The 26,315-nt window shown below is 47.1% G+C and overlaps 1 protein-coding gene across 1 annotated transcript in view; it reads right to left on the bottom strand.

Annotated features, from left to right (window-relative positions):
- The window catches only part of arhgef2 (Rho/Rac guanine nucleotide exchange factor 2), a 47,103-nt gene extending 36,201 nt beyond the window's left edge, over positions 1–10,902 (bottom strand). Inside the window, exons 1-2 of the mRNA XM_023963868.1 lie at positions 10,747–10,902; positions 485–647 (exon numbers count right to left, since the gene is read on the bottom strand). Of these exons, the coding sequence (XP_023819636.1) occupies positions 485–647; positions 10,747–10,803 (220 nt within the window). The 5' untranslated portion in view covers positions 10,804–10,902. The remainder of the gene's footprint in view (positions 1–484; positions 648–10,746) is intronic.
- Positions 10,903–26,315: the final 15,413 nt, after the last annotated feature.

Genomic DNA, 26,315 nt, shown 5'->3' with positions numbered 1-26,315 from the left:
ACACACTGATGGACACACACTGATGGACACACACTGATGGACACACTGATGGACACACACTGATGGACACACACTGATGGACACACTGATGGACACACTGATGGACACACACTGATGGACACACTGATGGACACACACTGATGGACACACACTGATGGACACACACTGATGGACACACTGATGGACACACTGATGGACACACTGATGGACACACACTGATGGACACACACTGATGGAAACACACTGATGGACACACACTGATGGACACACACTGATGGACACACACTGATGACACACTGATGGACACACTGATGGACACACTGATGGACACACACTGATGGACACACACTGATGGACACACTGATGGACACAAAAACCCGTAGTGTGACACTGATTCAACTTTTTAAAGTAACTTGTTGCTGGACTTGGACCCTCAGAGCTGCTGGACGAGGACAGGGAAGGTCACCTGTCCGCTCAGGCCTACCTGGGCAGCTGAGGGCCTCCTTGGCCGTGATGCTCCGGTTACAGGAGGAGCAGAGGGTGGTGGCCGACACGCTCAGGGACGTGAAGAGGTGTCCGCTGCTGGACCGGGCCTCTCGCTCTCTGGCCTCCTTCTCCCTCTCCTTCAGACGCTCCTTCTCCTTGTTCTATAACATACAGGTGCAGCGTCAGACCACTCCACGCCGCCACGGTCAGGACAACACGCCGTGTCCACCCCAGAATTACGGTTGCCGACAGGGCTCACACTACATACCAAAGAAAAAACGCAACGGCATTACCCGCAACACAACGGAAATTAGGACCTTTTTTTTCCCACTGGCGGAAAAAAACAACGGGTTCAAACTATTCAGTACGGCGGAGTTTTAGGGCCACCATAAAAAAGTAAAATTACCAGATTTTAAACCATAAATTAACGAGAAAAAGTGGAAGTGAGCGTTCAGAGCAGCAAGTGAACGCAGCAGAGCAGACAGACTAAACTCAATGAACAGGTGAGCTGAATGTTTATTGATAACCTTCCAAATGGTTGGAAGCTCATTTGTTTGATTTACGGTTTCTTAATGTTTTATTCATTGATGGGGGGTTTGCAGGATCTCTGCAGCCGTTGATGAAGACGTCGGTGTCCCTGCAGATGTCCACTTCTATCCCTTCTTCCTCCAAAGACCTGATCTCTACATCTGTGTGACGCTTCCGTCTGAGGAGAAGGAGCACTTTCTGGCATTTTCAACATTCTAATGCTAATATAACAGACTATCTTCATTCCTCTTTATTGTTTTATGTTGAAACGGGACGTTTCATCTGCAGGAAGGGGCGTATGGAACACTGTTTACTTCAGCTTTGGTGTTCGGATGACGTAAGGTGACAGATGAACTTCAGGTTATGTGAATGAAAAGGAGAATAAAGGCTGCAGCGGTCCTCTACACCCACACGTGTCTCTGAGCTCCTTATTTTACAGATGACACACCGCTTTACCGACACCAAACCCCGGACAGACGGTTACAATGACAATAATCTGATTTTGAGTCACCAAAAGGTTCAGAATCTCTGTGTTTTAAACCTATACGGAAATAAAGCTTCACAAAAGGCTCTGCATATTTCATCTTCAAGCTAGGCTCCAATAAACGGAAACCTTTGGTGTTTTTCCTCATTAATCTATGACTTTTTACTCATAACTGTACAAGATTTAAAGTCGTACATTTATGAGATAAAAACTTGTAAATGTACGAGTTTTTTTCTCGTAACTTTACGACTTAAGAGTCGTCATTTTAAAAAAAGCACAAACAGCGTTAGATGCAGATGTCACTATGTGGAGAGCTGGGTAAATGTATATATTTAGACAAACGTATATTTGTAAGAAATCTTTATCTAGTAAGAAAACAACCGAATCTTGTCCAAATATCACGTATAGTCAGGACCATAAATATTTGGACAGAGACACATTCTTTCTAGTTTAGTTTCTGTACATTACCACAGTGAATGTTAAATAAAACAACTCAGATGTCATTAAAGTGCAGACTTTCAGCTTTTATTCCATGGGTTGAACACAAAGATTGTATAAAAATGTGAAAAACTAAAGTATTTTTTAAACACAATCCTTTCATTTCATGGGCTCATGAGTAATTGGACAAATGTCTTCCATGCTATTGCATGGGCAGGTGTGGGCAATTCCCTTGTTATGTCATTATGAGTGAGGCAGATAAAAGGCCTGGAGTGGATTAGAGGACTCGTGCTGCATTTGGAAGATATTGACGTGTTCTCCCTACCATGACAAAGGTGGATAAAGGTGGAAAGATTTCATGTAATCCATGGACACCAGTGAAGATCACAAATCATTGAAGAAAAAAGGTTCAGAGCTCTGTCTAGTGGGTCTAGATGACCCAACTCCCAATGTTAAAGTGCATAGGATAGAACAAGGGTTACACTGAGAAAACAGAAAAAAAACATGCCAGAAATTAATACAGTATTAGGTAGGGATGGGAATAGAAGCCCCATGAAGCTTCCCTTGGGGTTCATGTAATTCAGGGCTCGACATAGCCATTTGTCCGCTGGCCCGGTCCTGTTTTTCGAGCAGTGCGGACCACAAGACTTTACTTTTCACTTGTCCGCTCGGGCCACCAAAATATCTAACGGTTTATACATTCTTCACCTTTTTCAAAAAAGTAAATTTTGCGAAAACGTGTAGATTTACCTTGTCTTCATAATTTAGTTTTTCTGCTAGTCGTGTGTTCAGACTTCAAGGGTTTCTATGGGAAACCTTTGATCACTTCTCCTTCTCTCCCGCCTGCGCGCGCGGCTGTCGCTGCCGAGCACCACGCGGCACGCGCTCACTACTTTTTTTTTTCAAACTTTATTGAATGTAACAATTCAATACAAAACAATGTTAAACAGCAACAACGAAGGCACAAGCCAGTGGGTTATTATTACATTTGATTATAAATCCGACACCGTCACTGAAGAGAGACTGAAGCATGTCAGAGATGTGGAAGACATGGCAGGAATAGATAGGAATATGTTGGAGTAGTGGGTATAATTAGTAGTATGGACAGCAAGATATTTAATGAATGCATTGAAGATGAAACTGTATCCACTAAGCTTTAAGCTGAATGTCAAAGAATCAAAGGCAACTCCAAATACCTGAATCTCAGACTCAAATGCAGTAGAATGTTAAACTACTTAATTTTGTTTTTCTTTACAACACTGTAAGCAGTAAGTATTTCTAGTTAGCTGAATGATCTCAGTTAGACCTGCACAATATGAGGAAAACTTGCGATATGCGATATCAGAGATTAAAATTGCGATAACGATATAATTTGCGGTATATAAACAAACAGCAAAATAACCAAATAACCATTCCCAGTTTAAAAATTATACTCCAAATGACCCACGTTGACATAGGTTACAAACATCTAACATAACAGGGCTCCATCTGATTGGTCAACAATGTGAAGGCGTCCATCCGATTGGTCAAATGCATTAAGGGATTTATTTGATTCGTTAAATGGTTCAAGCTGCCATTAGATTGTTTTAACACATTTAAGGTTTATGATTTATTGCGATATTTGCCGTTAGAAGCACCATGAAAACTTCTGAACTAGTGTTACCTACTCAGGGCTCCAGACTGCGAGCAATTGGTCGCATTTTGCGACCAAAATTTGAGAGTGTGCGACTGAATTTTACATCCATTCGCACATGTGCGACCAGTAAATTTGCCTCCCCCACCCTTCGTATTTTTTTATACATTAAACGTGGAAGGGGCACGTCAATGATCAATGAAATAATCAATGAGACGCAAACGCACACGCACGCAGGCAGACACACACACTCGCGCACATACTCATGAAACGCGAGCACACACTCGCGTGATGCCTGTGTGTGAGGCGGCCACTGCGTGTGAGAAGAATAGGGAAAGCCACTGTGAGTGGCTAAAATGCGTGGAGGGGGAGGGGCCTAGAGCTGACCAACCAATCACAGTGGGGTATATGACTCTTGGGGCCTGACAATGACAGGGTTTGAAAGCAGGACACCTGACAGCGCCCTCCCCGGACCACATGAAGGAGTTCCTTACTTTCCTTTAGAACGTATCTTTTCGCTCGTAATTTTCTAAATACATGCAGTCCGTGCTGAACTTTTCTCTGAAATCACCCAGGTGAACTCAACGCTGCGCAGATCACCTGGTGTGTGACATATATTTTTGTTTTTGCTCCAACATCAACTGTCAATCATCACAAAAATATTGCGAGAAAGGGGTGGAAGCAAGGGGCAAACCTACCCGGACACAGCTGGAAACTGAACTGACTGAAAGCTGCCCTACAGACTACAAAACAATGCATTATGGGACATGTGTCCTGATGGTTTTTGTAGTGGAGTGATTAATTAAAATAATTTAAAATACCAATTCATTAAAAAAAGGCTACATTCATCACAAAACATTAAAATAATCATAAAATATATAATAACACAGATCATACTAAGGGGGAGAAGAATATTAAAACTAAATGGAATGTTAAGGACAACTCCAACTTCCTGTTCTCCTTCAGTCTTGCTGCAGATTCACCTTCATCTCACAGCCCCCCCCCCCGTGCCTGGTGTCCCCAACGATCCAGGCGAGGTGCCGGTTCATCTCAAACACGTCATTCATACAAACTGGCGGGCAGCAGTAACATTAAACTTTCTTATTAAGGCGGGGGCCGCAAAATATCATCTTGGGGGCCGCAAATAGCCCGCGGGCCGAGAGCTTGAGACCCCTGCTGTACACTCTGGCACTGGTACACTAGCCGCAGGTCAGAGGAACGAATCAATAGTTCGCTTACTCATAGCTCAGATGCACATATCAGGTTGTGATGATATTTGTCTCTCCGTTTCCTTCCCACAAATGTTTACGCGTGCTCGATTATCTCTAGGCCCCGCCCCCTCCACGCATTTTAGCCACTTACAGTGGCTTTCCCTATTCTTCTCACACGCAGTGGCCGCCTCACACACAGGCATCACTCAAGAGTGTACGTGCTGGCGTTTCATGAGTATGTGCGCGAGTGTGTGTGTGTCTGCATCCAGTCGCACATGTGCGACCACATGTGCGACTAAACCACCTGGGGGACCGGATGTTTGACACCCCTGCACTAGACAGTGCTCTGAACCTTTTTTCTTCAATGATCTGTGATCTTCACTGGTGTCCATGGATTACATGAAATCTTTCCACCTTTATCCACCTTTGTCATGGTAGGGAGAACACCTCAATGGAAGGGGGGGGGTCATCTAAGATAGGACAAAGGTTAAAAAGAACAACGTAAAACAACACCACATGTGACGTTTTCTGGGAGAAGTGCTTGACACAGCAAAATACACATTACAAGAAGAAAATAAACGCAAAGCAAAATATGTATATATATATATATATATATATATATATATATATATATATTAAAACACTGGTCTTGAACTCAGGACCTCCGGCTTCAAACCTCACTGACAGTTCCACTGAGTTATCTCTACTGACACTAATTTAGGCTTGCCATTATATATTATAGATTATTATAGTGTATTGTTTTATTCGGGGAAATTGAGTTGAAACGATCCTGAGCCACAGTACGTTTTTTACAAGGAGCCATGGTAGAGTGCAATGAACTGACACTGATTCCAATACAGGGGAAACAATAAAACAACAATAAAACTGGTCGGGAATAGCGCGCCCAACTGTTCAGAACACAAGTGACATCTGAACCGTGGTTCTACCAAACAATGCATTTGGCGCGTCATACGTCATCAACCACGTGATCTATGCTAGTTGACACGCGTCCCGAAACATTGTGCTGAACTACTCTGTTTTATGAAGGTGAAATGCGCGCCGTAGCGTCGTGTCAAACGGGGCATCCCTAGTATTAGGAGTGGCAACATCAACAGTGTGGTCCATCCTGAGAAAGAAAGAAAGCACTGGTTAAAACTCAGAAACACAATAAGACCTGGACGTCCACGGAAGACAACAGTGGTGGATGATGGCAGAATCATCTCCATAGTGAAGAGGAACCCGTTCACAACAGCCAACCAAGTGAACAACACTCTCCAGGAGGTAGGCGGATCAATATTCAAGTCTACCATAAAAAGAAGACTGCATGAAAGTAGATCCAGAGGGAACACTGCAAGATGCAAGCCACTCAGAAGCCTCAGGAATAGGAGGGCTAGACTGGACTTTGCTAAAAAGCATCTAAAAAGTTCTGGAAAAACATTCTTTGGACAGATGAAACCAAAATCAACCTCTACCAGAATGATGGCTTAGAGAAAAGTATGGAGAAGGCGTGAAGAAGCTCCTGATCCAAAGCACACTACATCATCAGTAAAACACGGTGGAGGCAGTGTGATGGTCTGGGCGTGCATGGCTGCTAGTGGCACTGGGACACTAGTGTTTATTGATGACGTGACACAGGACAGAAGCAGCCCAATGAATTCTGAGGTGTTCAGAGACAGACTGTCTGCACAGATCCAGGTGAATGCAACCCTGTCTGCGCAGATCCAGGTGAATGCAGCCCTGTCTGCGCAGATCCAGGTGAATGCAGCCCTGTCTGTGCAGATCCAGGTGAATGCAGCCCTGTCTGCGCAGATCCAGGTGAATACAGCCCTGTCTGCGCAGATCCAGGTGAATGCAGCCCTGTCTGCACAGATCCAGGTGAATGCAGCCCTGTCTGCGCAGATCCAGGTGAATGCAGCCCTGTCTGTGCAGATCCAGCTGAATGCAGCCCTGTCTGCGCAGATCCAGGTGAATACAGCCCTGTCTGTGCAGATCCAGGTGAATGCAGCCCTGTCTGCGCAGATCCAGGTGAATGCAGCCCTGTCTGCGCAGATCCAGGTGAATACAGCCCTGTCTGCGCAGATCCAGGTGAATGCAGCCCTGTCTGCGCAGATCCAGGTGAATACAGCCCTGTCTGCGCAGATCCAGGTGAATGCAGCCCTGTCTGCACAGATCCAGGTGAATGCAGCCCTGTCTGCGCAGATCCAGGTGAATGCAGCCCTGTCTGCGCAGATCCAGGTGAATGCAGCCCTGTCTGCGCAGATCCAGGTGAATGCAGCCCTGTCTGCGCAGATCCAGGTGAATGCAGCCAAACTGATTGGGCGGCGTTTCATAATCCAGATGGACAACGACCCAAAACATACAGCCAAAGCATCTCAGGAGTTTATTAAAGCAAAGAAGTGGAATATTCTGGAATGGCCAAGTCAGTCACATGATCTTAACCCCATTGAGCAGCATTTCACTTGTTGAAGACTAAACTTCAGACAGAAAGGCCCACAAACAAACAGCAACTGTTTACCGCTGCAGTAAAGGCCTGGCAGAGCATTCAGAAGTAGAAAACCAGCATCTGCTGATGTCCATGAGTTCAAGACTTCAGGCTGTCATTGCCAACAAAGGCTTTTTTTTCCGGCGGTAGGAAAAAACAGTCCTCATTTCCGTTGTGCTGCAGTTGTGTGGTTGTGTTGGGGGTAATGCCGTTGCGTTGCTTCTTTTGTATGTGGTGTGAGTCCTGTCGGCCACCCAACAGAACCAGCAGGACAACAGCAGCCTCATTCCTGAAACTGCAGGACTTCAGGCAGACTGGACCTTCCAGCAGCCTAAAACACCAGGTCTGCTCATGGAGAGCAGCTGGTCGGTGGGCTTTGGAGCCGGACGGTCCGGCGTCAGGGACTCTGGACTCTCTGGGAACCGTTGATTGGGGTTGAAAGTAGAAAGCCTGAAGTGTGAGTCGTGTAGAAGCTAAGATGGCTGTTTGAACTTCTGCTTTCTGGCTGGGAGAGGCAGGAAGTGGAGGCTGCGCTGCTGTTCCTGAATTTCTGCTCTGAGCACGCTCAGACCCAGTCTTTGACCTGTCCTGCGGTCCACCCCCCGTACCCATCACCATCAGACTGCCTCCAGATCCCCTCTGGATCAGGGAAACCTGCTTCCCAGCAGCCCCGGTGAATGGTGACAGTCAGCGATCAGCTGATCAATGGAGAAAGAGCTCAGTGATGCAGGCGAAGAAAGAGCGCTCTGTCTGCAGGGGAGGGGCGGAGTCACTGAGGACGGGGCCGCAGACACACGACGATCAGCTTTCACCCCACAACCTGATCCTGGAGCCAACAGGCCGCCAGAAACGGCAGGTCCTGAGCCGCCCACCAGGTGAACAGTCACCTGTGTGGAGCTCTCTGATTGGCTGAGAGAAGTCAGAACCGCTCTGGACGTACTTCCTCCTGTGGGGCGAGCGCTGACAGCCTCACAGCTTCTGCTGTGGCGGAGGTGTGATCCGTCTGAGCGCCATGACAGAAGGTCACGGACGGATCACCGCCACGGGGGCCAGAGGGGCCAGAGGGGCTCAGGTTCTGCTCCCGGATCGATCCAGAACTTCTGCTCTGATCGGACCTTCACTAAACTCTGTCAGCTGTAAAAACATAAACGCTTGGCCACATATTTAGTCAGCGCACGAGCGTGGGCGTGCACGTGTGTGTGGGAGGACAACTTAGATGCAACCAGCAGGTATCCATGGCAACAGGATGGATGCCTCAGACGGGCGTAGGAGTGAGCGCCGGCTGCACTCATCCTCCTCGGGATGAAGAACTCTGCACCAAACCAACCCGGCTTTGGACACGCACATGTACAACCACACACGCGTGACGACCACCAAAGCATCAGCCGGACTGAAACCAGAACCAGAACCACCGGGTTCTGACGTCAGTTCACCTGTCCATCTGCTGTCCCTCTCACCTGCAGCGCCAGTGTTCACAGGTAATCCTTACAATCACAGGTAATCTATAGAGTCACAGGTAATCCCTACAATCACAGGTAATCCTTACAATCACAGGTAATCTATAGAGTCACAGGTAATCTATAGAGTCACAGGTAATCCCTACAATCACAGGTAATCTATAGAGTCACAGGTAATCTCTACAATCACAGGTAATCCCTACAATCACGGGTAATCCCTACAATCACAGGTAATCCTTACAATCACAGGTAATCTATAGAGTCACAGGTAATCTATAGAGTCACAGGTAATCCCTACAATCACAGGTAATCTATAGAGTCACAGGTAATCTATAGTCACAGGTAATCCCTACAATCACAGGTAATCTATAGAGTCACAGGTAATCCCTACAATCACAGGTAATCCCTACAATCACAGGTAATCTATAGAGTCACAGGTAATCTATAGTCACAGGTAATCCCTACAATCACAGGTAATCTATAGAGTCACAGGTAATCTATAGAGTCACAGGTAATCCCCACAATAACAGGTAATCTATAGAGTCACAGGTAATCCCTACAATCACAGGGTAATTCCTACAATCACAGGTAATCTATAGAGTCACAGGTAATCTCTACAATCACAGGTAATCCCTACAATCACAGGTAATCTATAGACTCACAAGTAATCCCTTCAATCACAGGTAATCCCTACAATCACAGGTAGTCTATGGAGTCACAGGTAATCCCTACAATCACAGGTAATCCCTACAATCACAGGTAATCTATAGAGTCACAGGTAATCTATAGTCACAGGTAATCCCTACAATCACAGGTAATCTATAGAGTCACAGGTAATCCCTACAATCACAGGTAATCCCTACAATCACAGGTAATCTATAGAGTCACAGGTAATCTATAGTCACAGGTAATCCCTACAATCACAGGTAATCTATAGAGTCACAGGTAATCTATAGAGTCACAGGTAATCCCCACAATAACAGGTAATCTATAGAGTCACAGGTAATCCCTACAATCACAGGGTAATTCCTACAATCACAGGTAATCTATAGAGTCACAGGTAATCTCTACAATCACAGGTAATCCCTACAATCACAGGTAATCTATAGAGTCACAGGTAATCTCTACAATCACAGGTAATCTCTACAATCACAGGTAATCCCTACAATCACAGGTAATCTATAGACTCACAAGTAATCCCTTCAATCACAGGTAATCCCTACAATCACAGTTAATCCCTAAATTCACGCTTCATCACAATTGTCACTGATGAAGACCACATTACTTTTTAAGTAACCGTTGGTTTTAGTTTCCTCCGTGTGGAGATGAAACACTGAAAACTCCTTCCATGTAATCTGTTGCTTACAGTAATGGTGATGACAGAATAATAATCTGGATTATCACCACAGATCTGGTCTTTGGCTTCATTTGTCAAACTAAACGTCTGTCGTTGACAGAAATGTTTCTTTCTTTGATTCCAGCCTAAAAGTCAAACTTTGAGTTTGTGTCTTTAATGTTTTATTTTGAAAAAGCACATTTCATACTAAAACGACCCCGACCATGACTCCTCCACCGCCGGAAGAGTTTTTGTTTACATTCGTTGTCGTCCTGGCGACGGAGTTTCCGTTATTTCTTCACCATGAGCGCGTGCACATCCACCTCGCTCCTGGACACTTCCTGAAAGATGCGTGCACGCAAGCGCAGCCGCGCGCTCCCCTCCCCCCGTCGCTTCCTTCTGCAGGACAAAGCGCCACGCGCTCACTGGCGTTGATACCCGGTAAAATAACGGGCACGCGCACAGCGAACTCTCTGAACACATCGCCACACGCGCATGAGCTCGCACCTCGCGCTCTTTCCACAAAACGAGGGAAGCGTTTGACGGGGCGCGTTCTGAAGCTCCAAACTTTCCGCGTGTCTTCCTGCTTGAGTCCAGATGTGAAAAAAAGCCCACCCATCATTAAGAGTCTCAGCAGGCGCGCGCGCGCGAACCTTAGCGTGAAGGTCCGCGCGCGCGCGCGCCTCCTCACCTTTAAGAGGACCTCCTTCATTCTGTCCTGTTTCCGGTTCTCAAGCAGCCGCGACATCCTCACGAGCTCGGGCTCACACCGGGGCCGCCTCACAAACTCTTTCTGCGGATCCTGCCGCCGGAGCCGCGCGCGCTCAGAGCCGGAGGGCGGGGCTTCGCTCTGACTGACAGTTCCGCTTTTCACACTGACAAATGAGAGCTCAGCCCGCTCCCCACTATCTCAGCCAATCCTGTCACTGATAACCACGCAGGACCCGCCCACCAGATGCCTCAGGAGCGCTCGTTTCCTACACACGTCTACGCCGGTGAAAGGGTGGGTGGAGTTTATCCTCAGAAAGACGTGTCACTGCGTCACGTGACTTGCTTCAGCCTATTCTAGAGCGCCAAGAGATCATGCTGGTCATGACCAAATCCCTGACAGAGCGGTGAAAGCGACCCCGCCCCTCCCCACTCAGGGGTGGACAGCAGAAAGCATGTGACGTGGAACTCCACCATCGACTCCGCCCCATCTGGACAAAAACGGGGGCTGCAGGTGAGGAGGACGAACCTACACCTCCGCACGTGAAGGCACAAAGAATCGGACAGGTCTGGTAATGAAGCTGGGACATTACTGAGCATGCGCATCTGTGCGCAGAGAACGTTTTTTTTTAGTCACATCTAGAGGATCCCCGGTGCAAGTCCCACCAAAGGGGGACGTTTCTGTGTGGAGTTAGCATGTTCTCCTGTGCATGTTTCTTCATCTTTTACTGGATGACATCTATGTATAAAATGGAATATTCATTCTTGGATTCTGTTGATAAGATGTATTTATAGTGTAATAAAAAGATTATATTCCACTGACTTTCTGTCAGGTGAGCCCATCTGTGTTCACAGGGACTTAACATTTTTCTACCTGAGATCTCATAAACCCGTTTACACTCCTATCAATTTCACCCAAACGGTAACTCTAGCAACATATCGCCAATAATATTCCTTTAGTTTTGGATGTACTTATTTAATCATCTAATTGCAGATGACTCCTTTATGTTGTTTCTGGACTTATTTAAGGCTTTTGACACAGTAGAACATAACTTCCTGGATTGTTCTGTACAAAAATTTGGTTTTGGTGACTTCTTCTGCAAAGTCATTAAAACTCTTTACAACAAAGCCACCTGCTCTGTTAAACTTAAATCTGGCTCATCACCTAGGTTGGTAGGTACGCCCAAGTAGCCGGGATAGGCTCCAGCAACCCCGTGACCCCGAAAGGGAATAAACGGTTAAGAAGATGAATAAATGATGAATGAATGAATCATCACCTAGGTTTGATATAAAACGTGGAATTAGAAAGGGATTTTCTATATCGCCATCTATTTCTCCTTGTAGCTCTGTTTCTCTGTTGCCACATTAAATCCAGTCCATTACAAAGGATTTCCATCGCTAATAAATCTATTGTCGGAAGTCAGCTCGCCGATGATACGACTCTTTCTTAAAAACAGGCAGACAGCTGGATCCAAATGCAGCAGGTTTGTTAGCTCCGTTGAAAGTCCACAAAGCTAAATCAGGGTCAATAACAGCCATGAGATCATCAGAGGACAGATGGGGTAGTCAGGATCCAGGCGAGAGTCGGGGCAGGCGGAGTCAGACACAAGGTCAGGAGACAGAAGATTAGGTCTAAATGCAATGCTTAGAAAAGAAGGCAGAGTGGCACAAACAATACTTCGCCCACGAGCACCCCTTGTGGCGCTCGCAGGGAATGCACCCAAAAAAGTTTTTCTTTTTTTTAAAATTGAAGCAAATATTCAACAAACAATCATGGCATGTCTGTCAATGACAACAATATCAATTCTGAGACAAAGGTAGACAAAAAAAACAAATATGAAAACAAATCTAACTTAAAAAATAATCAACAAAAATAAGGATCTATTACAAAAGTTGAAATAGATCAAATAAATTACACAATGTCTGGGCATTCTTATGATTCATGTAATGTAAAGATTTAGAGAATAGGTTGAGACGGTTGAGTAATCCATTAATATGAGGTTTCACCTTTAAGAATTTACAAGTATCAATAAAATGCTTTGAAATTACAATCAGTGCATCAATCAGAAAGTCCAGATTTTTGTGAATTAATTGTAATTTAATTTTAATGGTATTCCAATTTATAGGGTCAATGATGATATATTTGGATTTAAGCCAATTATGAAAAGAAGACCAAAACTCTTTTACATAAAAACATTCAAAGAAAAGATGTTCCACAGTTTCTACATCATTTCCACAAAAGACACAAAGATCACTGTCCCAGTTAAAGCCAGAATGTAAAAAATGATTGGAAGGGTAAATATCATTTAGCGGGAATGCTCAAAATATAATACTGCTCATATAGCAAATCAATATATTGTGGCGATCTGGGGGTTAGCCTCGCCTTCAGCTTTTAAGACTCATGGGAAGTGGGGAATCTTGGGTGTGTTAAATTGCTCACCATAAGTGAGGGAGCTGTGAGCAGAAGTGAGGTTAAGGCTGTTTGGCTGGTGGTGGGGGTGTTCAAAATAAACAGACAGATATGACTGTCTGCTAACTAATGTGAGTGATGGTCTCAACAAACCGGTGCTGTGGTTTGCATGGGGCACGGGTAGCAGGTTTGGACATGTCCAGTGGGGCCATTACTAAGTAAGAGGATAGTGAACTAAGACTCGGGTACAACGGTTCTTGCCTGGACAGTAAAAGGTGCTGATTCAGTGCTTGCTATTAGTAATTGATGCACTTTAGTTCTGCTTTTGTGAAATATATGGCAGAGTATGGAACGGCCTTAAACTTGGGAATCGGGATTCCCGCTTTTGAGAAAAGGGCGTGTGTGTGAGGAGGAGAAGGGGAGGGGTAGTGGGCGCAGGTTGTGGGGTAAACCGGCACACAGAGACCATTGCGCAACACCTGGATCATGGGGGGGGGGGTGGCTTAAATGACTCAGCTCATTCTAATAATGTCATTCTTCACTAACTATTGCAGACATTTTTAATACTTGTCTGTATTTTCCATATCCATTTATTTTTACGTTTGTTTAGTTGGTGATAGTTACTTATAAATAAAGACAGCAGGTAATGCAGGCTGGAAAACAGCTGCACTTTTTCAGACCATAAATAAACTATAGATCATTTGTTTACAAAAGTATTGAGGATTTTGGAGGATTTTTACTGTTGGTGTTGCACAAAATTAGAAAAATGCCAAATATTTTTGGAGTAATCCCAGTGATGAGTTCTGTGATTTAGTTTTTAATGTTTTATGAGACATAAACATGGTTTTCACAATAACAGGTTTTTAAAAAATCAAATCCCTCTGATTCAATTCAATTCAATTTTATTTGTATAGCCCAAAATCACAACAACAGTCATCTCGATGGGCTTCGAAGTAAAACATGAACTCAAAAGGATCACGAATACAAAGAGTTCAATAGGAAAATACTAAAATGAACTAACAAACTGACTAAGCTATACTGGCATCCCTGCCCTTAGACCCCCCTTCGCGGTAAGGAAAAACTCCCAAAAAAACCGGATTCCGGAAAAAACGAAGAAACCTCAGGGGTGCCCACATGAAGGAGGGATCCTCCCCCAGGACGGACAGGCGATTTACCAGAACTCTTAGAGAAGAATTAACTTATCTAAATCTACAACTACATATATAAAAGTCCAGCAGACGAGCTTCATCCAGCCGTGGTTGGGGGGACAGTCAGGGGGGCGAGTCGAGCCGGAGACAGGAACCACAGCCAGGTGTAGGAGCAGGAGCAGAGACGAGGTACTCGGTCAGGAACAGAGCAGAGACGAGCCAGAGATGAGCCAGAGGCAGGATCCACAGCCAGGTGTAGGAGCAGGAGCAAAGGCGAGGTAAACGGTCAGGAACTGGAGCACGGATGAACCAACTGGAGTCTGGAAGCACTCCCACTCCCCAGGAGGGGAGAGGAAAAGAGGGACAATACATGAATCGCACTGCACCAAACAGAGGCATGGAGAACTAAATGATAAATAATGATCAAGAATAGAGGAGAGGAAGGGTAGAAGGAGATGAGAAAAGAGGACAGAACCCCAGTGCTCTGATACAAAGACACACACAGGACCAGAGACCAACACAGAACCAAAGACACACACAGAACCAAAGACCCACACAGAACCAAAGACACAAACAGAACCAAAGACACACACAGGACCAAACACACACACACAGAACCAAAGACACACACAGGACCAAAGAAACACACAGGACCAAAGACCCACACAGGACCAAACACACACACACAGGACCAAACACACACACACAGGACCAAAGACCCACACAGAACCAAAGACCCACACAGAACCAAAGACACACACAGGACCAAACACACACACACAGGACCAAAGACCCACACAGAACCAAAGACACACACAGGACCAGAGACACACAAAGAACCAAAGAAACACACAGGACCAAAGACCCACACAGGACCAAACACACACACACAGGACCAAACACACACACACAGGACCAAAGACCCACACAGAACCAAAGACACACACAGAACCAAAGACACACACAGGACCAAACACACACACACAGGACCAAAGACCCACACAGAACCAAAGACACACACAGGACCAGAGACACACAAAGAACCAAAGAAACACACAGGACCAAACACACACAGGACCAAAGACCCACACAGAACCAAAGACACACACAGGACCAGAGACACACACAGGACCAAAGACACACACAGGACCACACACACACAGGACCAGAGACACACAAAGGACCAAAGACCCACACAGAACCAAAGACACACACAGGACCAGAGAAACACACAGGACCAGAGACACACACAGGACCAAACACACACAGGACCAGAGACACACACAGAACCAAAGACACACACAGGACCAGAGACCCACACAGAACCAAAGACACACACAGGACCAAAGACCCACACAGAACCAAATACACACACAGAACCAAAGACCCACACAGAACCAAAGACACACACAGAACCAAAGACACACACAGGACCACACACACACACACAGGACCAAACAAACACACACAGGACCAAAGACACACACAGGACCAAACACACACACACAGGACCAAAGACCCACACAGAACCAAAGACACACACAGAACCAAAGACACACACAGGACCAAAGACCCACAAAGAACCAAAGACACACACAGAACCAAAGACACACACAGGACCAAACACACACACACAGGACCAAAGACCCACACAGAACCAAAGACACACACAGGACCAGAGACACACAAAGGACCAAAGAAACACACAGGACCAAACACACACAGGACCAAAGACCCACACAGAACCAAAGACACACACAGGACCAGAGACACACACAGGACCAAAGACACACACAGGACCACACACACACAGGACCAGAGACACACAAAGGACCAAAGACCCACACAGAACCAAAGACACACACAGGACCAGAGACACACACAGGACCAGAGACACACACAGGACCAAAGACACACACAGAACCAAAGACACACACAGGACCAGAGACACACACAGGACCAGAGACACACACAGGACCAAACACACACAGGACCAGCGACACACACAGGACCAAAGACACACAAAGGACCAAAGAAACACACAGGACCAAACACACACAGGACCAAAGACCCACACAGAACCAAAGACACACACAGGACCAGAGACACACAAAGGACCAAAGACACACACAGGACCAAAGACCCACACAGGACCAAACACACACACACACAGGACCAAAGACACACACAGAACCAAAGACACACACAGGACCAGAGACACACACAGGACCAGAGACACACACAGAACCAAAGACACACACACACAGGACCAAAGACACACACAGAACCAAAGACACACACAGGACCAGAGACACACACAGGACCAGAGACACACACAGGACCAGAGACACACACAGGACCAGAGAAACACACAGAACCAAAGACCCACACAGGACCAGAGACACACACAGGACCAGAGACACACACAGGACCAGAGACACACACAGGACCACACACACACAGAACCAGAGACACACACAGGACCAGAGACACACAAAGGACCAGAGACACACACAGATCCAAAGACACACACAGGACCAAACACACACAGGACCAGAGACACACAAAGAACCAAAGACACACACAGGACCAAAGAAACACACAGAACCAAAGACACACACAGGACCAGAGACACACACAGGACCAGAGACACACACAGGACCAGAGAAACACACAGAACCAAAGACCCACACAGGACCAGAGACACACACAGGACCAGAGACACACACAGGACCAAACACACACAGGACCAGAGACACACACAGGACCACACACACACAGAACCAGAGACACACACAGGACCAGAGACACACAAAGGACCAGAAACAAACACAGAATCAAAGACACACACAGGACCAAACACACACAGGACCAGAGACACACACAGAACCAAAGACACACACAGGACCAGAGACACACACAGAACCAAAGACACACACAGGACCACACACACACAGAACCAAAGACACACACAGGACCAGAGAAACACACAGAACCAGAGACCCACACAGAACCAAAGACGCACACAGGACCAAACACACACACACAGGACCAAAGACCCACACAGAACCAAAGAAACACACAGAACCAAAGACACACACAGGACCAGAGACACACACAGAACCAAAGACACACACAGGACCAAACACACACACACAGGACCAAAGACCCACACAGAACCAAAGACACACACAGAACCAAAGACCCACACAGAACCAAAGACACACACAGGACCAAACACACACACACAGGACCAAAGACACACACAGGACCAAACACACACACACAGGACCAAAGACCCACACAGGACCAAAGACTCACACAGGACCAAACACACACACACAGAACCAAAGACACACACAGGACCAAAGAAACACACAGGACCAAAGACCCACACAGGACCAAACACACACACACATGACCAAAGACACACACAGGACCAAAGACACACACACAGGACATAAGACCCACACAGAACCAAAGACACACACAGAACCAGAGACACACAAAGGACCAAAGAAAAACACAGGACCAAAGACCCACACAGGACCAAAGACTCACACAGGACCAAACACACACACACAGAACCAAAGACACACACAGGACCAAAGAAACACACAGGACCAAAGACCCACACAGGACCAAACACACACACACATGACCAAAGACACACACAGGACCAAACACACGCACACAGGACCAAAGACCCACACAGAACCAAAGACACACACAGGACCAGAGACACACAAAGGACCAAAGAAAAACACAGGACCAAACACACACAGGACCAAAAACCCACACAGAACCAAAGACACACACAGGACCAAAGACACACACAGGACCAAAGACACACACAGGACCACACACACACAGGACCAGAGACACACACAGGACCAAAGACACACACAGGACCAGAGACACACACAGGACCAGAGACACACACAGGACCAAACACACACAGGACCAGAGACACACACAGGACCAAAAACACACAAAGGACCAAAGAAACACACAGGACCAAACACACACAGGACCAAACACACACAGGACCAAAGACCCACACAGAACCAGAGACACACACAGGACCAGAGACACACACAGGACCAGAGACACACACAGGACCACACACACACAGAACCAGAGACACACACAGGACCAGAGACACACACAGGACCAGACACACACACAGAACCAAAGACACACACAGGACCAGAGACACACACAGGACCACACACTCACAGAACCAGAGACACACACAGGACCAGAGACACACACAGGACCAGAGACACACACAGAACCAAAGACACACACAGGACCACACACACACAGAACCAAAGACTCACACAGGACCAGAGAAACACACAGAACCAAAGACCCACACAGGACCAGAGACACACACAGGACCAGAGACACACACAGGACCAGAGACCCACACAGAACCAAAGACACACACAGGACCAGAGACACACACAGGTCCACACACACACAGAACCAGAGACACACACAGGACCAGAGACACACACAGGACCAGAGACACACACAGAACCAAAGACACACACAGAACCAAAGACACACACAGGACCAGAGACACACACAGGTCCACACACACACTGGACCAAAGACCCACACAGAACCAGAGACACACACAGGACCAGAGACACACACAGGACCAAAGACACACACAGGACCACACACACACAGGACCAGAGACACACAAAGGACCAAAGACCCACACAGGACCAGAGACACACAAAGGACCAAAGAAACACACAGGACCAAACACACACAGGACCAAAGACCCACACAGAACCAAAGACACACACAGGACCAGAGACACACACAGGACCAAAGACACACACAGGACCACACACACACAGGACCAGAGACACACAAAGGACCAAAGACCCACACAGAACCAAAGACACACACAGGACCAGAGACACACACAGGACCAGAGACACACACAGGACCAAAGACACACACAGAACCAAAGACACACACAGGACCAGAGACACACACAGGACCAGAGACACACACAGGACCAAACACACACAGGACCAGCGACACACACAGGACCAAAGACACACAAAGGACCAAAGAAACACACAGGACCAAACACACACAGGACCAAAGACCCACACAGAACCAAAGACACACACAGGACCAGAGACACACAAAGGACCAAAGACACACACAGGACCAAAGACCCACACAGGACCAAACACACACACACACAGGACCAAAGACACACACAGAACCAAAGACACACACAGGACCAGAGACACACACAGGACCAGAGACACACACAGAACCAAAGACACACACACACAGGACCAAAGACACACACAGAACCAAAGACACACACAGGACCAGAGACACACACAGGACCAGAGACACACACAGGACCAGAGACACACACAGGACCAGAGAAACACACAGAACCAAAGACCCACACAGGACCAGAGACACACACAGGACCAGAGACACACACAGGACCAGAGACACACACAGGACCACACACACACAGAACCAGAGACACACACAGGACCAGAGACACACAAAGGACCAGAGACACACACAGATCCAAAGACACACACAGGACCAAACACACACAGGACCAGAGACACACAAAGAACCAAAGACACACACAGGACCAAAGAAACACACAGAACCAAAGACACACACAGGACCAGAGACACACACAGGACCAGAGAAACACACAGAACCAAAGACCCACACAGGACCAGAGACACACACAGGACCAGAGACACACACAGGACCAAACACACACAGGACCAGAGACACACACAGGACCACACACACACAGAACCAGAGACACACACAGGACCAGAGACACACAAAGGACCAGAAACAAACACAGAATCAAAGACACACACAGGACCAAACACACACAGGACCAGAGACACACACAGAACCAAAGACACACACAGGACCAGAGACACACACAGAACCAAAGACACACACAGGACCACACACACACAGAACCAAAGACACACACAGGACCAGAGAAACACACAGAACCAGAGACCCACACAGAACCAAAGACGCACACAGGACCAAACACACACACACAGGACCAAAGACCCACACAGAACCAAAGAAACACACAGAACCAAAGACACACACAGGACCAGAGACACACACAGAACCAAAGACACACACAGGACCAAACACACACACACAGGACCAAAGACCCACACAGAACCAAAGACACACACAGAACCAAAGACCCACACAGAACCAAAGACACACACAGGACCAAACACACACACACAGGACCAAAGACACACACAGGACCAAACACACACACACAGGACCAAAGACCCACACAGGACCAAAGACTCACACAGGACCAAACACACACACACAGAACCAAAGACACACACAGGACCAAAGAAACACACAGGACCAAAGACCCACACAGGACCAAACACACACACACATGACCAAAGACACACACAGGACCAAAGACACACACACAGGACATAAGACCCACACAGAACCAAAGACACACACAGAACCAGAGACACACAAAGGACCAAAGAAAAACACAGGACCAAAGACCCACACAGGACCAAAGACTCACACAGGACCAAACACACACACACAGAACCAAAGACACACACAGGACCAAAGAAACACACAGGACCAAAGACCCACACAGGACCAAACACACACACACATGACCAAAGACACACACAGGACCAAACACACGCACACAGGACCAAAGACCCACACAGAACCAAAGACACACACAGGACCAGAGACACACAAAGGACCAAAGAAAAACACAGGACCAAACACACACAGGACCAAAAACCCACACAGAACCAAAGACACACACAGGACCAAAGACACACACAGGACCAAAGACACACACAGGACCACACACACACAGGACCAGAGACACACACAGGACCAAAGACACACACAGGACCAGAGACACACACAGGACCAGAGACACACACAGGACCAAACACACACAGGACCAGAGACACACACAGGACCAAAAACACACAAAGGACCAAAGAAACACACAGGACCAAACACACACAGGACCAAACACACACAGGACCAAAGACCCACACAGAACCAGAGACACACACAGGACCAGAGACACACACAGGACCAGAGACACACACAGGACCACACACACACAGAACCAGAGACACACACAGGACCAGAGACACACACAGGACCAGACACACACACAGAACCAAAGACACACACAGGACCAGAGACACACACAGGACCACACACTCACAGAACCAGAGACACACACAGGACCAGAGACACACACAGGACCAGAGACACACACAGAACCAAAGACACACACAGGACCACACACACACAGAACCAAAGACTCACACAGGACCAGAGAAACACACAGAACCAAAGACCCACACAGGACCAGAGACACACACAGGACCAGAGACACACACAGGACCAGAGACCCACACAGAACCAAAGACACACACAGGACCAGAGACACACACAGGTCCACACACACACAGAACCAGAGACACACACAGGACCAGAGACACACACAGGACCAGAGACACACACAGAACCAAAGACACACACAGAACCAAAGACACACACAGGACCAGAGACACACACAGGTCCACACACACACTGGACCAAAGACCCACACAGAACCAGAGACACACACAGGACCAGAGACACACACAGGACCACACACACACAGAACCAGAGACACACAAAGGACCAGAGACACACACAGGACCAGACACACACACAGAACCAAAGACACACACAGGACCAGAGACACACACAGGACCAAACACACACACACATGACCAAAGACACACACAGGACCAAACACACACACACAGGACATAAGACCCACACAGAACCAAAGACACACACAGAACCAAAGACACACACAGGACCAAACACACGCACACAGGACCAAAGACCCACACAGAACCAAAGACACACACAGGACCAGAGACACACACAGGACCAGAGAAACACACAGAACCAAAGACCCACACAGGACCAGAGACACACACAGGACCAGAGACACACACAGGACCATACACACACAGGACCAGAGACACACACAGGACCACACACACACAGAACCCGAGACACACACAGGACCAGAGACACACACGGAACCAAAGACACACACAGGACCAAACACACACAGGACCAGAGACACACACAGAACCAGAGACACACACAGGACCAGAGACACACACAGAACCAAAGACACACACAGGACCACACACACACAGAACCAAAGACACACACAGGACCAGAGAAACACACAGAACCAAAGACCCACACAGAACCAAAGACGCACACAGGACCAAAGACGCACACAGGACCAAACACACACACACAGGACCAAAGACCCACACAGAACCAAAGACACACACACAGGACCAGAGACACACACAGAACCAAAGACCCACACAGAAACAAAGACACACACAGAACCAAAGACACACACAGGACCAAACACACACACACAGGACCAAAGACCCACACAGAACCAAAGACACACACAGAACCAAAGACCCACACAGAACCAAAGACACACACAGGACCAAACACACACACACAGGACCAAAGACACACACAGGACCAAACACACACACACAGGACCAAAGACCCACACAGAACCAAAGACACACACAGAACCAAAGACTCACACAGGACCAAACACACACACACACAGAACCAAAGACACACACAGGACCAAAGAAACACACAGGACCAAACACACACACACAGGACCAAAGACCCACACAGGACCAAACACACACACACAGGACATAAGACCCACACAGAACCAAAGACACACACAGAACCAAAGACACACACAGGACCAAACACACACACACAGGACCAAAGACACACACAGAACCAAAGACACACACAGGACCAGAGACACACACAGGACCAAAGAAACACACAGGACCAAACACACACAGGACCAAAGACCCACACAAAACCAAAGACACACACTGGACCAGAGACACACACAGGACCAAAGACACACACAGGAACAAAGACACACACAGGACCAAACACACACAGGACCAGAGACACACACAGGACCAAAGACACACAAAGGACCAAAGAAACACACAGGACCAAACACACACAGGACCAAAGACACACACAGAACCAAAGACACACACAGAACCAAAGACACACACAGGACCAAACACACACACAGGACCAAAGACCCACACAGAACCTGTTAGGAATAATTAGAAATAGAATAGTTAGAAACCCCTTTTTACTATTATTACATGTACCTATACCTTTTATTACACTAATGGTTTAAACTTAATTCACTGAGCATGTATTATCATCTCAAAATTATATTGTTATATTGCACCCTAAGACAGCACAACCAAGCTATTGTCCTCACAGTTTCTCCTCATCCTCCCTTTTTAGTTTTTGTGTGTTCTGGTGTTTATGCTCTGGCAAATGTCTGTGGGAACATCAGAGAGATCTGACACTTGAAGCTTTATGACCTTCAAGTATCCAGCCTGCAACAGCATGTGGGTGGGTTTTTCACACCATAGATCCCCAGACCATCTTCTGAATATGTAAATGCCAGGTATATATACCAAGCCCTTTTCTGAGTGTCTTTGTTCAGACTTTGAATGCACTTTGTTCATCTGTCTGTAACCCTGCGTACAAATCTGCGGTCTTTGTGCGGAGTAAATCTACAAAAGATAAGTAACTGTCTCTGAGTTGTTATTCATTCATTTCTGTGTGCTGGAAACTGAAAAGGGGAAACGAACCAACCTAATAATAATATTTTTATTTAATACAGTCCTTTCTAGAAAATCCAGTTTCCTCACAGAACCAAAGACACACACAGGACCAGAGACACACAAAGGACCAAAGAAACACACAGGACCAAACACACACAGGACCAAAGACCCACACAGAACTAAAGACACACACAGGACCAGAGACACACACAGGACCAAAGACACACACAGGACCAGAGACACACACAAGACCAAAGACCCACACAGAACCAAAGACACACACAGGACCAAAGACCCACACAGGACCAAACACACACACACAGGACCAAAGACCCACACAGGACCAAAGAAACACACAGGACCAAAGACCCACACAGGACCAAACACACACACACAGGACCAAACATACACACACAGGACCAAACACACACACACAGGACCAAACACACACACACAGGACCAAAGACACACACAGGACCAAACACATACACACAGGACCAAAGACCCACACAGAACCAAAGACACACACAGGACCAAAGAAACACACAGGACCAAAGACCCACACAGGACCAAACACACAAACACAGGACCAAAGACACACACAGGACCAAACACACACACACAGGACCAAAGACCCACACAGAACCAAACACACACACACAGGACCAAAGACACACACAGAACCAAAGACACACACAGGACCAGAGACACACACAGGACCATAGACACACACAGGACCAAAGACACACACAGGACCAAACACACACAGGACCAGAGACACACACAGGACCAAAGACACACAACGGACCAAAGAAACACACAGGACCAAACACACACAGGACCAAAGACCCACACAGAACCAAAGACACACACAGGACCAGAGACACACACAGGACCAAATACACACACAGGACCAAAGACACACACAGAACCAAAGACACACACAGAACCAAAGACACACACAGGACCAAACACACACACAGGACCAAAGACCCACACAGAACCAAAGACACACACAGGACCAGAGACACACAAAGGACCAAAGACCCACACAGGACCAAACACACACACACAGGACCAAAGACCCACACAGGACCAAAGAAACACACAGGACCAAAGACCCACACAGGACCAAACACACACACACAGGACCAAACATACACACACAGGACCAAACACACACACACAGGACCAAACACACACACACAGGACCAAAGACACACACAGGACCAAACACATACACACAGGACCAAAGACCCACACAGAACCAAAGACACACACAGGACCAAAGAAACACACAGGACCAAAGACCCACACAGGACCAAACACACAAACACAGGACCAAAGACACACACAGGACCAAACACACACACACAGGACCAAAGACCCACACAGAACCAAACACACACACACAGGACCAAAGACACACACAGAACCAAAGACACACACAGGACCAGAGACACACACAGGACCAAAGAAACACACAGGACCAAACACACACAGGACCAAAGACCCACACAAAACCAAAGACACACACTGGACCAGAGACACACACAGGACCAGAGACACACACAGAACCAAAGACACACACAGGACCAGAGACACACACAGGACCATAGACACACACAGGACCAAAGACACACACAGGACCAAACACACACAGGACCAGAGACACACACAGGACCAAAGACACACAACGGACCAAAGAAACACACAGGACCAAACACACACAGGACCAAAGACCCACACAGAACCAAAGACACACACAGGACCAGAGACACACACAGGACCAAATACACACACAGGACCAAAGACACACACAGAACCAAAGACACACACAGAACCAAAGACACACACAGGACCAAACACACACACAGGACCAAAGACCCACACAGAACCAAAGACACACACAGGACCAGAGACACACAAAGGACCAAAGAAACACACAGGACCAAACACCCACACAGAACCAAAGACACACACAGGACCAGAGACACACACAGGACCAAAGACACACACAGGACCAGAGACACACACAAGACCAAAGACCCACACAGGACCAAAAACCCACACAGGACCAAACACACACACACAGGACCAAAGACCCACACAGGACCAAAGAAACACACAGGACCAAAGACCCACACACAGGACCAAACACACACACACCACAGGACCAAACATACACACAAGACCAAAGACACACACA

The sequence above is a fragment of the Oryzias latipes genome, chromosome 16 (assembly GCF_002234675.1).
Source record: "Oryzias latipes chromosome 16, ASM223467v1".
Lineage (NCBI taxonomy): Eukaryota > Metazoa > Chordata > Actinopteri > Beloniformes > Adrianichthyidae > Oryzias > Oryzias latipes.
The sequence above is the reverse complement of the archived record's forward strand: the minus strand, read 5'-3'. Positions and strand labels throughout refer to the sequence as shown.